The following is a 16,070-nucleotide window of genomic DNA, read 5'->3' on the forward strand; positions in this document are numbered from 1 at the left end:
AATGCTTTGCCAAAACATTTTGATGTCTCTTGTTCTTGACCTGAACTAATTAGTTTGTTCCTGACTAGTTAAAGCTTAAGGATAGACAAAGTACTTAACTCAGATTTTTACCCTTATTATCAAAGATTAAGAAAAACTTGCTTTCTCTCTACTGATCTACTAAATAATTTAAAAAAAATATTACTTAAACCAGATCAGCCGTTATGCTTTTTCCCCAGGTTTTGGGAACCTTTGTCCCTACAGCATCCTGTGCATGTCATCCTTAGCTTTATCAATACCATACATGGGAAGAATTTCTTTACTGTGAAATCTTTACTGGGAGGGTGGTGAGGCACTGGAGGAGGTTGCCCAGGGAAGCTGTGGATGCTCCATCCCTGGAAGTGTTCAAGACCAGGTGGGATGGGACTCTGAGCAGCCTCTGGTGGGAGGTGTCCCTGCTCATGACAGGGTGGTTTGAAATGGATGATCTTTGAGGTCCCTTCCAACCCAAGGCATTCTATGATTCTCTGATACTCACATCTTTGTTTTCTTGTCAGTTATTACCACCACTGATACTGTGACATTATGAGAATACAGAATTTTCTGTGACATAAAGCAGCAGGGACTTGACTGATTGCTGAGAAACCAGTGCAAGGCCAATTTAAATGTTTGTTGAATATACACAGATGAGCCATGAAGATGATTCTGTGATAGGAAAATACGACTGCAAGTGAATGAGATGAAGCATTTCTTTAAGGAAAATTAAAAAAAAAAAAAAAAAAAAGACAAGTAGTGAGTGAGTGACTCGATAACCTGTTCAGAACTACCCAAATGAGGAAGGAAAAAAAAAGATAGGTCTAGGAAAGAAAATTATAGTGAACTAGTTAAAGTTTAATCCTAATTTCTTTGGCTGCAGACAGCAACTTTATGCTAGTTAACATTTTACAGCAAGCTGCTATATGTTCTACCGGGCTTGCTGCCTCTGAAAAGACATATCCTGTACTAAAATGGGAAATTCTTCTAAGAAAGATCTCTTGGCCTATACATGTGTTAATGGAAGTATCATCGTAGATGATATTAGATTCTTTCTGAGTTAGGTACAGGTCCTGTCAAACTCCTTAGAAATACCTGTAGTGCCAGAAGACTGCAGACATTGCCAAGTATGATAGATAAGAAAGAAGCATAAACTGGCCATTCTTTTTGTCCCAGTCATTTTGCTTTTCTGCAGCAATATGTCTGCACAATCTCTCCTAAGAAGAGATGGACTTTTCTTTTGCCTGAAACGTGGATGAGGCTGTGGGGATATAATTTTAATTCACGCAGTAACTTCAATCTGCTATTACAGGATTTCTCCTGTAAAGTTTAAAGAAACTTTATAAGTTGAGATTATTAGCAACAGAACAAGAGGAAATGGCCCAAACTGTGCAGGGGGAGGATCAGGTTGGACATCAGGAAAAATTTCTTCACTGAACAGGGTGGTTAGACGTTGGAATGGGCTGCCCCAGGAAGTGTGGAGTCACCGTCCCTGGAGGTGTTCCAGAAATGACTGGACATGGCATTTAGGTGCTATGGTTTAATTCACATGGTGGTGTTCAGACATAGGATGGACTAGATGATCCTGGAGGTCTTTTCCAACTTTAATGATTCTGTAATTCCACTAATTGAGGAATAGAGTGCAATCTGTGCAATGAATAATCAATAGCAAAGCAGGTAAGTTAGTTCAAGCAATGACAACCTAAGAGAAAAATTCATTTGGGGCCATATGAACAGCTCTATTAAAATAATAGTAAGTGAATAGAAAATTTTTAATTCTATAGATTTTCCATCCAAAAATATATGACCTCTCAATTTTCACTCTGCAATGCTACTTCATTATCAGTCTTCGGTCTCAAACTGTGCAGCCCATGTAGTCATGTACTGTTTTAAAGGCTAATTTTATAGCTTTAGCTGTTGTTTTTCTGTGGTGTTAGTAAGTCAGAGACTGAGCTTTTTTCTTGGAATTTCTACAAACTGCTAACAGTAAATCTACTTTCAAATTATTCTGATGTATTACTCAGTTTAGTTTAAAAGCATAGAGTCTAATCAGGTAGATGCTTATTCAAGTTTACTTTCAACAGATCCAGTCTGCAGTAGTTGTGTAGCCAGAGTGAATCTTGTATTCACTTGTAAATATTAACATGATTGAATCAGTATTTCTAATAAAAATCTTGGAGAGAAGTATATTCTATATTTATCTGTAGCCAGAAAGAAAAGGGGGAGGAAAGGGGGTCACTAAAGCACTAAAATCACTGAAGGGGTCTAGTGTGAAAACTTGGTAATCATTTTAAGGTGTGTGAAGTTATATTTCTCTTCTTTTTTTTTTTTAATGATATGTGCTCTTGTTTTGTAATTATTTCAATTGTAGAGGTAGTGAAACAAGATGTGGGAAATCCTTAGATAATTAAAACACTGTGGTTCATAGAACAGTACTCCAATTAGGTAATACTGCTGTGCCTTCCTTCTATTGTGGAGTCAAAATTTGACTTGTTTAAGAAAATCTTTCCTAAACCTCAGGTTGGCTTTGAGAGTACTTTTGTTAAAATAGAGGTGCTCTGCAGAGAGCTCTCCCAGAACCACTTTTAAATGCTCGCTGTCATTTCTGCAGTGTCTTTAGAAATGTAATCGGCCAGATGGATGTGCTGGATTGGCACTGTAAGTGTCTTTGCGCTGAGAATAGTATCAATAGCTATTAATAACTTTGAAAGTCTCTCCAGATAAATCAGTGAGCACCGACCTGATAGCTAAGGAATACATGTTGTTAAACTGAAGATTTTATAAGTATTTATTTTGAACCTAGCATGAACACAGGGAATTGCAATAATCATGTATTTTAGTGATGTAATATTTTCTCTGAAACTGATTTTAAAAGCAAAGATAATCACCATTGTACTGTTTCAGGATTTCTCTAGGTGAATGTCAAAGTGACTGCGCTATGGATTTGTTTGCTTATTTTTCAAGGGGAAAGAAAAAAAATTATTATAGGCTAAGAAAAATGCAGGAAATTTAACCATCTAAAATCTTTTCTATCAGAAAGGAAATGCTGAACCATGTTTAACAGAAATGCTTACGTATTAAAACAATTACAGTATGTTTCTCAAAAATTTATTGTGATTTTTAATGCTAGAACACCATCACTGCAGCCTTACTTACTGAAATTCATCTTCACTTTCCATCCATATTTCAGTGTAGGTTAACTATGTCCTCTTTGGACATTGCCAGGCAGGACGTTCAGGTCTTTTCACTGCTCCTGCTCTTCTTGCTTTGAATGAAGAAACCAAAGGGGCCTATTTGTGTGTTCCTTGTTAATTTCCCCACAAAAAAAATTACATCCTGCAAAGGTAGGTACCTATGGGCAATTTCAGTTATTTATATATATATTTAAATAATAATAAATATACTTACATATAAATATATAAATGTGAGTTCTTCTGGTTTTTGTCTTTGCAAGGTGTAACTTTGTATATGCACAAAATGGGAAAGCCAGGAAAGCCTTGTGTTATATGCATATTTCCTATTTCCTTACATAACAGTTATTTTCTATCAAGAAAATGTTAGTAGATGCCTTAGTCTAGGCTGGATTCATTTTTGCTATAAAGTGCAACCCTAAGTATTTGTTGTAAAACTTTTCCCACCCTACCAGAGGAGCACTGTACTACAGGCTGTGCCACCACAGCAGACATTTTATTTGTGATCGAATTAGAATCTGGGTCTTGGGATTTGAAAGACAAACGCATTAATCCCCTGAAAGATTCAGTCAATCTCTGTCAATTCTAATCAGGTAAAGGCATTGGTCTTTTTGCTTCACAGCAGTTGGAGGGATTTTTTTTTAATTCAGGGAGCTGGCCTTTTTATTTCAAGCTTATTTCATCTTTGAAGTTTAAATGTCCCTATTCCGTGTGAAATACTGCAGGATTTAATGCACTTGTATATACGTCTCCTTAAGCTATCACAGTTCTCTGTAATTTGCAGAAATCTTTGGTGGTCATCAGCACCAGCTAGTAAGTAGGACACAAAATTATGCTGGTTTTGCTAAAACAGATTGGGGGCTGGGAAGGAGGAAGGTGTTGAAGTAGCTTGGAATGTTTGTCACTTGTGCAGATGACTTAAGATAAATTTCTGTCTTTGAAAGAGACCATCTGAGAAGTTTGGAGCAAGGGTCTGCATTTTTCTGGGTTTTCTGTGTAGAACACGAATGAGCACCCTTGACAGGTAAACTGAAATGAAATTGGTTTTGTATAACCTTCTGTGCAATAAGAATGGAGTTGACTTATGAGGCAAGTTACTTCGCATTATCCAGGAGAGATGCTGTGATGAAAAAGTTCAGGGAGTAATAGCATCATGTTTCCTGATGCCACAGTACTAGTTAAAAATAATCATATGCAGAAGCTCCTAGATGCCCTCAAAATAAACATAAGGTGGTGTTTGTAGTTAGCCCAGTAGAATAGACTGCTCTACTGTTTTGGCCAGGATGCACTCCAGAACTGAATTTCTGACCGTGTTCCCACTCATAGAAGCATTTTGTGTTTGTAATTACTTGTCCTAGGAGAGGTCAGGCCCCCAGAATGGCAATGTTGGATACCCTGGGCAGTGTGTTTCAAGATTTACATCAGTAATATATGTTTTTCCTGTAAATACTTCAAGACTTCTCTGAGATGTGGTGGCTCATGGTCCAAAAACCCTTTGGAGAGGGAAAGTAACATGCTGAAACCATGGCTTGGAAGAGTAAGGGCAGCTTCTCAGGTGCTCTTATGTAGTTGTCAGAGTTAATGAAATTCATCTCTTGGTTTTCTCCAGTGAGGTTCTTCAATTTATAGTATTTGTGGAAAGGAGGTGGAAGAATTGTTCACAGTACTGCTGAGGTGTCAGGCAAAGCCTACTTGCAGCTGGGTTTTAGTATAAGTTGTCCCTTAGTCTTTCCTTTCACCCTCTGGTGAATCCTTATTCTTCCATCTAGAAGTCCAGAAATGTTTGTCCCCTGACACAAAAAGAAATCTGGAACAGTCATGGGTTCCTGTTTTCAGCAGTGGGTGGTAGCATTCACCTCATGGCTAAAATTCGAATCTTCCTCTTTCACATTTCTTTGTATTGCCACTTTAGTATGTAAAATTATCATGAAACACTGTGCTAGAAAATAGAAGACAGATTCTTTAAGCTGCCTTTTTCTCTTTATCCTCTTTATATTCAATACTCTAAGAAACCTGGAAAAGCGCCTGTGTCTCTTGCCTCACCTGCTCTTAACTCATTGTACACTACAATAGAGGGAGATATGGATTTGCTAAAGCATGGCACTCGTTGGCAATTCCCAGAGCTGTCTCTGAACTGACACCTTTCTTCTTGTTTCATGATAAGTCCTTGCCTACTACTTAGTACCAGGTAGATGATGAGGTGGTTTTTGTTTGTTTTTTGTTGTTGTTGTTGTTGTTTTGTTTGTTTGGTTGGTTTTTGTTTGTTTTTTTTTGCCGGGGGGGGGGGGAGGTTTGTTTGGTTTGGTTATTTTGTGTGTTATCTTTGGGTTTTAAATTCAGATTAGTAGAACAATCACTAAAGGCAATAAGGAACTAAATTGTAAAGCATATAAGAGTGTAATAATTGCAAAGCAGTAGTGATTTTCACTTTGGTAGGTGATACTCTCTGTGGTTTCAGGAGCTTGATGAAAAGTTGAGTGCTGACTGTCCTCTCTCACTCTGTTCAGGTCCTCTTTCATTGCCTGTGTTTCTACAGCTGATCTATCTGATTTTTTTGATGCTTCTCCCTGTAATCCTTGCCCTATCTTGCCCTTGGCTTCTTTTGGTGGCTGTGGCCACACAGCTGAATCCCATCTGGCAGCATCAATGCCCTTTCTTGGAGTTTCCATGCATTAGGATGAATTTTCTCTTCTGGCATTAACAGAATGGAAGCCGTTAGGCTTCTCTTTCTGCTTTTCCATTTCTTTTTCGGCCTCCTAGCATCTTGAAATGTGCAGTTCAATTATTATTAAATCATCTGGAAGTAAGAATAATCTGTGTTCTGTATGCCCTCTTTCCCTAGATCACAGTACTTGTTGGTTATTAGAAATAGAGGGCCTCAGTAAATTTGCTCCTAAAATTAGGTTCTAATTTATGGCCTTAAGTACAACAAAGGAAACACAAAAGAAGTGAGGGAGAAGTAATGACAGCAGTGTTCTGTACTTTCCTCATTTTCTTGATAAGAAGGATTTTCTAACTTGCTGGTTGTATGCCTAGAATCAGGAATTAATTTATGGTATAGGGATTTTTCATGGTCCTTGACTTACAGTTCTCTAAAAGAAACTTGTCCTCTAGGTAAGTCTCTGGCAGCTGCATTTGTGAGTTTGCCCACACTTGACTGAAGGCAGGTGTTTCAGATGTTTGAGCTTCCCAAGGAGCCCTGTGATGTGATTTCCATGGGAACTGTAACTGGCCTACGCATCTGGAAAATAATCCAGTTAGTATCATAGGGCTGTGCAGTATCTGAAGTTCTGATAGTTTTGAAGTAGTTACCTTTTATCTCTTGCTATAATTTGATAGCCTTCAGGGCAGGGGGGGATGTGTGACACATGGGACAGCACAGGCACTAAGCAAGGAGGTGTCACTGCAGTCTTGCTTCCCTCCTCTAGCAGAGCTGTCTTCTAATCCTAGGTGCCACTGGTTCATCAAGCTAACACTGCTTTCTTCATACTGATCTAGAACTTAATATAGCATATTCTCAGCTCTGAAATATGTGTAATGTGACTGGATGCTGTGAGTGACTGAAGGAGACTGTAAATAAAACCTTTGTTTCTGTGCTCCCATATGGCAGCACAGATTGACTAGAACCATCCCTTTAGAACTCTTTTATTTGGTTGTTTTCTGGTAACACTGAGCATTCTCTCTGAAACATGAGACTGACCTACATCAAGTAGAGAAGGTCATCATCATACAACCTGTATAAACTCTATAGGAAACTTTCTAGTGCCTAATTTTAAACTAATAAAAGCTACTGGTTTTGTCAGTATTTTGCCAAATCTGTGTATCTGTCATTTGCAATGGTGATGAATATTTGGTTATATTGCCACTGCAGCCAGTATTCATCATAAGCAAAATTTGTTTGGGGAATTAGTGGGTTGATTTGTGTTTGGGTTCATGTGATTCTGTTTGCTTTAGTGTTTTGGATTGTAGAACTGGACAAGAGAGCTTGAATGACATAATGAATCTCTCTGTGAGGTAATGTGATATAGTAGGGTTTTTTCTAAAAAACTATTTTTCTTTAGCCTTCCTAGAAAGAATGAGTGCATTGTGTTTCCACTATCTGATGCAGCTATTCCAGGAGAAAATAATACTTAACAAATTCAATGCTTAAAGTGATGATGGAATATATTTTACTCAGACCTTGCTGACTGCTGTTTGCTTGGCTCCCCAGACAAACGTGTTGATGACTGGCCCCTGATGCAGTCTCCATTCCCAACACTGACCATCAGCACTATTTATCTCCTCACTGTCTGGCTGGGCCCCAAGTGGATGAAGACGAGAGAACCCTTCCAGCTGCGCTTCCTGTTGGTTGTTTACAACTTTGGGATGGTTCTGCTCAACTTCTTCATTTTCAAAGAGGTGTGTATGCCCCCTTGCAAGAGGGAATTCTTACTGAGGTGTGAGGATGTCAAAATGAAAATGATGTTGCATGTTCTTGATGTCTATCGAGAGTCAATATTTTGCGCAGACTTTTAAAGATGAGTTTGCCTTTGAGGTGAGTATTTCTATAAATAGGTAGTTTCTGTTTGAGAATAATTATACTAAATGAATCTATAGAGAGAATTTGTGTTTGAGGTATTCCAAGTTCTCCTTAGATTTTTGTTAGTCTAAATACTGGAGAGACTGAAATCTGTAAATTTAACACCTGTAACTGATACATTTTTTTCATCTTAATAATCCTAAAGGGTATCAGAACGTATCTTGTTAGAAATTGAGCTGTTTACTCTTTCAACGTGTTTATAATATTTAGAAATTCAAATATCCATTGTCTGTAGTGAGGAAAAGTATCTTGTCTGGATGTTATCTTTAAGCATAAAAATTAAGTGAGCTATAACTTTAAATAAAAGCATACAGGCTTCTAAAATTTGGTTTGCAATGTTCTGAGTGTGTTACATGTAATAAATCTCAGTGTTGCTGCATTTTTCCTTTGCTGGATTTTCTGGACAGTGGCAAGGAATAGTAGCACTGCAGTGGAACAGCTGTGTAGCAGTAGCTAGCTGGGATTACTTAACAGTTTGGTAATTATTGTTCAAGGATCACTGTACAGAATAAGGCTGATGCTAAGTTTATGCTGCTGTGACTGCATCAGGAGTTGTCTTCCTGGAACACCTCTGATCATAGATTTTCAAAATCTGTTTCCAGAAATAAGCAAATGAACAGACATTTAAAATTACAGCATTGCAGAACTGCCTGGTCTGTTCTGTACTTTTGCCAGGAAAAAATGGCATATCTGATGATTATCTGCATTTTGACCCCTTTCCCAGAGCTCCTAGCATACAATCATTAATCATAAATTGTTTTGGCCTCTCTTTAAGACATGGTTTAGTAAAATTTAACCATCACACCTTAGTCATCATTTTGTCTAAACTATTTTCTTGGATTATTCAACTAAGTAGTGTGACAGGTACAAAAGACTTTAATGCTGATATGAAAGCATAGTTGAAGGAAGAGATTAAATCAAATCATCTTGGCAGGTTAAAACTGAAACTCCTGAAATTAGTTCTGCAGTGTTACTGCAATGCCTGTCTTTTTCACATATTCTTTTAAAAGAAACTTGTTTGTTTCATCCATAAACTGAATGATATCAAACTTGCAGTCAAATAATTTTCAGACCTATGTTTCTTATAGGATATGTGTTTGTAGCATTTCCAAGTTAATTAACATAAAACTGAGTGGGACTGGAAATACATACTTGTTGTTGATACGCTGAAAGCTCATAACTTTTTACACAGAGGTTCTAGTTTCCTCTTCTGTGCTAGTGGTAGGTTGTTATTCAATGGACATTGAGGCAATGGATACAGCACTTCCAGCAAGTCTTTTCTTGATTGTAGAGACTGATAGCAGGAAGGTGTTCAAGTTTCAGTGGCTCCCTGTAACAAGGCAATTTCTGCTTCCAAAGTTTGCAATACCACTGTGCCACAATTGTAATTCTCACCAGTTTTAATGTAATTGTTATGAGTAAAATGATACTGCTTGTATTTTGTGAGTGATTGTAAAGTTTCCAGACATTGCTAAGAACAGAATTTGAATGTGAAACACCTTTAAAAGTTATTTAAATAACCATCCTGATGCCAAGCTCTTTTGTTCATCTGTGGGAGCTTATGTTAATTAGTAAAGTCATAAAGCACTCAGCACATGAGTCTAGTGCAAGACTCATACACTGAATTCAAGTTTAGGTCAAAATTTCGCATAAATTTTGCTTAGAACCTGCAGAAGTCACAATGGAATAGACCCTATTTTGCCACAGAATTTCATATTCTACTTCAGGGCAGTCTGGTGAAGTCAATTTACTGCCTTTTACCAAGGCAGTAACTCAACCTTGGTTGAGTTATCCAGTGGGTCACAGTAGAGATGGGTTGGTTTCTGTAACAGTGCAAATTAAACTTTCCCTGCTCCTCTCTATTAGTACTGGATGTGCTTTTGCCCATGTGGGACCACACTGGAATTCCAGTTAGTTACAGTAGTTTGTAAATGGAATTAGATGATGCAGAAGTAGTTCAGTTTCTTTTCTAGAATAATTTCTGTGGACAGTTCTTTCATTTCCCTCCTTTAACACACGTGCAGCAAACAAGTCCAGAGGTTCACAAGGTTTTGTATGTTGTAAATAAGATGGAAGTCAGGTTAGTGGTAAGAGTAGTCAGTGCCTGTCCATGACAGGTTTTTTGAAATCTTTTTCTATCACTCCAATTTATGTCTGCTCCACTTCTTTCTCTCTTTGATCCTTAATAGAGGGATTACGTGGCTTTAAAATTCTTGGATCATAACATTTATGAATGTCAAGATCAGTGTTACTTGAACTTTGTACAATGCTAGACAAGTGTACTTCTTTCCAGTGGGAACTTGTTCAAATGTCAATTTTGTCTTCTCCTGTCCAGGTTTTTGCAATGTGCTTAACTGAGCACAAAGAGGCTCAACAGAAGCACTTCAATTGCTTTTCTGTTGGCCAAAATGGGGAACTTTTCTCCATCCTTTTTCCCTCACTGTGTTTAGTGGGTATTCAGCTTTCGCTGTTCAAAGTGAGGGGGGGAGGTTCTGGATTTTGGTTGTTATACTGTGCTAAGAATTGTAGACCCAAATTATCCAATTCTTGTCTCTTGAATAGTGGTTGCTTGAATTCATACTGGGAATAGCATTTCTGTCAGTTGTAGTGAAAGCAGTTAGGTATTTTCTGTTTCTGAAGCTAGAGCCATCAGAAAGAATATTAGTGTCCAAATAGCTTAAGGTCATACTGGAATTTGTTGTACAAGGCTCTCATTATCTAGGCAGATACAGGGAAAAATTAGTACTTACTTTTTAATTTACAAGAAAAAAATAAATAATCTGTAACAATAGGTTGTTAGTATTAAATATTGGCTTTCTTCAATAATTTTCTTAGGGTTAATAATATTTTAAGTGTTTCTGTTCTGGTAAGTTTGATGTAGCAAGAAATTTGCTGATAATTGTTATAAATGTGCTTTATGTATTATATTTCCCCTCATCTATGGCTTTAATATTTTCAGTTGTTCTTGTCATCAAGAGCTCGAGGGTACAGCTATGTCTGCCAGAGTGTGGATTATTCAGATAATGTTTATGAAGTTAGGGTGAGTATTTCTTTTTTGTGTTTGCATATGAATGTGTGTAATATATAGCACTACATGGTGGTTTAAGCCTTTTCTGAAAACAGTGTTTCCACAGCTGCTGTCAGCAATGGCTGTGTCCCGTTACATCTTCCCAGGCCACTTCAGGTTTGACTGCATCCTACATGGCAGGTTTAATCAAAATGCATCAGCATATTTGTGCTAGCTTGCATCTGACTGCTGCAAGTAAGGGGAGTCTTAAAGATACCATCCTTGGCTTCATCCACAGTTGTACCATGCTGGGTAAACTTTGTGTACATCTTTTGCTTCCCAGAGTTGCTGAAGTTTGGATACCAGGGTAACCACAGTAAAGGAGGTGTGTCCTGGCTAGATCAAAGCAAGTGAGATTTGTCATCTTATCTTGTGGTTGCACTTCACCCATCCTGGTGTGGCAACTCTTTGTCTCCTTTACCCATGTTTGGTTTTATGAGGCCTTGCTGGCATTTGGCAAATGTATTATCAGTAGATTTCATTGTATAATCTTAGATTTCAAATATCTGGGTTTTGGAAAACACCCAAATTAAAAGCAAAGTGCAGTTCCTTCTTCATTTTCGTAATGCTGTTGATTACCTCACATACTAAACCTTATCTTCCAGCAGAGCTGACACCTGAGAATCACTCATCTATTCTTGCAAGTTCCATGTACAGATTAGGACATGTCCCTGAAAATGCAGTGAAAATGTGTTATGTTTATGGTAATTTGAAAAATGTTTGTCTGTGAGTGGCTGTCCATGGACAGTGTTAGTAAAAGCTTGTGCACATGGCAATAGTGAGAGCAAAAGGTTTGAGTCTTACACCTTGTTTATAATGGCTGATACTGCAGAACAGCTCTGTGTGTAGAATTTTATTGGCCTTATTGCAGCTGGCAATCTTTCACCTTTCCCAATACAGTGCTCTCACTATGGCAGTCACTAGAATGATTCTGTTAAAATTTTTGTGGGAAAACAAGATCTAGCAGAGTATAGCAAGTGCTTCACATGTTTGGAGTTTTTACCAGATTAGCAAAATAGAATGCTCTTGCACTTAGCTGAATGACATTGAGGACTGGTGTGGTATATATTGAAAGAACTTTTATACTAGCTAAATTTTATACTAGCCTTACTTTTAGGTGCACTTATTTGTGGGAGGCAGTGGAGAGGTCAGACCTGCTCAGAAGAATTATCATCCATTTTGTTTGTTATGACAAACACAGCATTATTATACAATGAATTAAAGGCAAAATGACCTGAAGAATGTATTTATGCTTTATAATGTGTCCAGATAGGAAGGATTGCTCTAGCAATATTTACTCTTTTGACTTCCTGACTTTTTTCTTTTTTTAAAATTTTATAAAATTATTTGCCATTTTTGTGGATTTGCATAAAATTTATCCCTGAAGTTTTAAGTTGTAGCATGTTCAGTTTGCAACTGAGGGAGTTGAGGAAGAAGGGAAAATGGAGTTGTCTCAGGTTGCTGCAGCAAGTCTATAGTATGCTATCAGTTATGATTCTTATCTTGATCATTTTCTTGTAGTTCTTTTGAATGAATTCTCAGTTCAGGTAAATAAGTTGCAAGTAGAAAATTATACTTTCCACAAGTGTGCTTTCTCAAATTGAGGATTCTGGGATACCTTTCTGTCCTGCTTTACAGTATGTCATGCTCTGGATTTAGAAGGTATGCTGGTTTCTGACACTGTCAGACCAGAAAAAAAAAAAAAAAAAAAAAACAAAAACCAACCCAATCCAAACCTCCTCAAGATTTCATTCACCATCGTCTTTCATAATACAAACCTACAAAAGCAATTTTTAAATGTTTTAGCAGTTTTGAGTATAGACTTGATGAGTATTTTAGCACATCTCTCATGTCCTTTTAATAGCTCTAGATACTAAATGTCTAGCATTTGCTGGCACCAGGTTTGCTCTGCAGAGAAATGCTGCACTGCAACAGTAGAATCAATTTCAAATGCAATGACCATATTTGCAAGGGAATGAGTAAATAAATCCTGTGTTGCTCAGATAAAGAAGACTGGGACTAGTTCACATGGAAACAGCAGTGAGCCCAGAAGGCATTATGGAACATGCTCTGAAAAGCAGAGCTTCATATATGACTTTATCTGGGGCTTTGAAATTTGGAACAAATGTTAAAAAATGTGAAATTAATTGTATGTAGTAGTCTAAATGGCAGCATAGGAGCATTGGTAGGGCCCTGTTTCTGGTTTTTTGGAAATGTGCCACTGTGATATTGCCATCACATTGAGTGGTCTGCTCTGTGTAAAGCTCCTGATCAAAATAAGGGGTCAAGAAACCATCCTTTGTCCTTCAAGAGACTACAGAGAGCTCCCAGAAAGCAAGTTTGGCTATCCTGGATACCAGAGAATATCCTTTTCTGCCTCTCCAACCCACATCATGTACCAAGACAGTAAGCCAGTGATTTTAAGGGAGCAGAGTAAGGGCAGGTGTTGGCACTTCCCCTGTACAGTTTAGCAAGTCAGCAACTTGGGGCTCAGAGACCTCTCTAGTCAGACAAAGCCTCTTCGGTTTTGCCAGTTTTTAGGGGAATATTTTTCCATGTATTTGTCTGTATATTTTCTTCAACTTTATATCCATCTTCTGGCTTTCACTGATGGTTAATTGTGAAGGTAGTTTACACAAAATGTGAAGAAGCTGGTCCTCCTGCTTACTGTTTTGCACCTACCTACACATGTTAATCTCATTCAGGCTCCCCTGACTGTTCTACAAGAAACAATGGACAGCTGGAGCAGGCAGGGATGAAAATTAAATTCCCCCGTTGCCGAAACATTTGCTGAAATAAACTCCTTTGTGAATGACTTATCTGCTGAATGTAGTGGGCAGCCACTGTACTGACTGCTGGCAGGAAGTTGAGTGGTTTTGTTATGGAAAAAAATAAAATGTTCATAGTAAACAGAAAGAAAAGGGGGTAGAAAACCTCTTAGAAAGTATTTAGAGGGATCTACAGATGTAACTTGCAAAAACTTTTTTGGTTATAGCTTAAGAGTCAAAATTATAAGTGCAAAGGGCTGAGATGTTAAATCCATGCTTTGTAGTACTCCTTTGGGAGCTTCAGAATCTGAAGTGAATGATTTTGCAACACTGTCTAACTTAATGTATGCTGGTGTCTGTCCATAGTCATTTCCCCCCTCTGCTTATGTTTGTGTGTCCTTGTTTACCAGGTCAAAGTTCATCTATTTTATTTGCATTTCTGAAGAATTGGGAATATGGGCTTGTGTGAATTGGTTCTTGTTTTAAGTGTGCTGATTGTAATCATGAAGCCAAGCAATGGTTGTTTACTGTATTGTAATTGTACTCTGCATTGTTAATATTTATGTCTAGAGCTTGAGTAGTTTCCTCTTATGAAAAAGACATCATATACTTTAAAATTCAGTAAACTTGTCTTCACAAGTTCTGTAAATAAAATTCTATAACTGAAAATTCACTATAAAAGCTATTTTAATTTTTCACATTGCTGTGACCTTCCAAGGAGGGGTCCCTTCACATCCCTTAATGGATAAATGTCTCCAACCCAAAATGAGAAAAAATGCTGCAGAAACAGAATCCTCCAGTCAAAAACCCTGCAGCAGGCAGGAGACATGGGATTGGACCTCTTGTTGACCCTCTTAATCCTAGGCTGTAATGTAATCTTTCTGTGCCATCTGGTGTTTTAACAGACTTAGATTGGTACATATGAAAATTACCAGAAAATATATAGTTGTGACTAGTATTGTTCATTACAAGGATGTGCCTTTTTAATGCGTTTCCTTTTCTTTTCAAGTAATCTTTCTTGCATACAGTGTCCAAAGGCTAAAGGTTAGGCCATGATTTTTGGTGCTTTGAAAAATAGATTTAATTAATTAATTAATTAATTAATAGCCATCTGCTCCTGACATAGCTTACATATCAGCATATTGTTCTCTGTTTCTGCCCTTTTTCACTGACTTTATGCATGGCCTCAGGCAAATGACTTGACATTTGTTTCATTTTTTCTATAAGCTAATGATAAAAACATCTGTAGAAGTCACTAGAAGTACTGAAATAGATCATCAGTACACAAAACCTATCAGGTTTGAGAGTAAATGGTAGAAAATTTGATGATAGTAACAGAGCAAAGAACCTGACAGGCAAAAAAATCTACAGGAACACAAAATCAGCAGGTATAATCCTTCAAAGAGTCCTGTTGTTTTTCTAAAGTGATGGGAAGCATTTTTGTCAAAAGTTCAGATTATTTTTACCCATGGAGTGCAATTGCTTTCTCTGCTAGGTGCAATTCAAAAGAGCAATGAGATGTGTTATTTGACTTGTCCAAGAACATATACGGAACTTGTGGCACTTTGAGTATAAGACAGAAGTATTTTCGTAGGATTTTCATGTTTTGCTCTGTGTCACAGTAAATTGGCTATTCACTTATGGGCTATTTAACTTATTGGTCCCTTATTTCATTAACAAAAATGTCCATTTACTTTAAAAAATATTTTATGGCAGTTTGCTTATGACTGACCTCCTGGTTCTCTAAAAGTTTCTTTGAAGAGAGGACCTCCAAAGAGCTAAAGTATTTCAGTGCTGGATTGTCATTTTATGGCTATACAGTCCAAAGTGTTTATTGTCAACTTCTGAAATGAAAAGATGCTTATCTCAATTTATGTAAGAGGTACAACTTTAGCAAAGACCTGTAAGAGATGCTGGACTGTTATGCTAACCCATTGGGTGTGAACAAACCTTAATGTGGGTGTTATTAAATACCTGACTACCTGTCCCAGAGGCAGTACTGGATATTGAGCAATATATGCATATATATATATATATATATATATATATAAAAATTATTCTTGCAGCTTGCCTGTGTGTCTGGGAACTCCAAGATCACTGGGAGTCACTTTTCTGTCATTAAGCCTCTCTCCAGCTTTAGATATTAATATCTCTTCATATAAAAGTGAAAAAATCTGCCTCCTCTTCCCAAGATGTGAAGTGGGCTAAATCACATCCAGAGAGAGAGAAGGGTGTTCATTAATGGATATATAACATAGAAGGCTGCAGTTTGGCATCAGTAAGATGTGCAGTCCCTCTGGGAAACTGCAGAGCCTGCAATGCAGATATGCAGCACTCTTCTCCTGTGCTGCATTTTTGCTTCTGCTGTAATTTCTCCTAAACTGTTCACCAGACCAATTATGGCTATGACAAACTTAGTCTGTGGAGAGGTGTTGTTTTTTCTCACTGCTTTC

General features: G+C 37.5%; 1 protein-coding gene across 2 annotated transcripts in view; it reads left to right on the plus strand.

Annotated features, from left to right (window-relative positions):
* ELOVL4 (ELOVL fatty acid elongase 4) overlaps nt 1-16,070 on the plus strand; it is a 37,369-nt gene that overhangs the window by 12,247 nt on the left and 9,052 nt on the right. For both annotated transcript variants that reach the window (XM_059468706.1, XM_059468707.1), the window contains exons 2-3: nt 7,414-7,601; nt 10,742-10,822. In XM_059468706.1, the coding sequence (XP_059324689.1) occupies nt 7,414-7,601; nt 10,742-10,822 (269 nt within the window). The remainder of the gene's footprint in view (nt 1-7,413; nt 7,602-10,741; nt 10,823-16,070) is intronic.

This window comes from Ammospiza nelsoni, chromosome 3 (assembly GCF_027579445.1).
Source record: "Ammospiza nelsoni isolate bAmmNel1 chromosome 3, bAmmNel1.pri, whole genome shotgun sequence".
Taxonomy (NCBI): Eukaryota; Metazoa; Chordata; class Aves; order Passeriformes; family Passerellidae; genus Ammospiza; species Ammospiza nelsoni.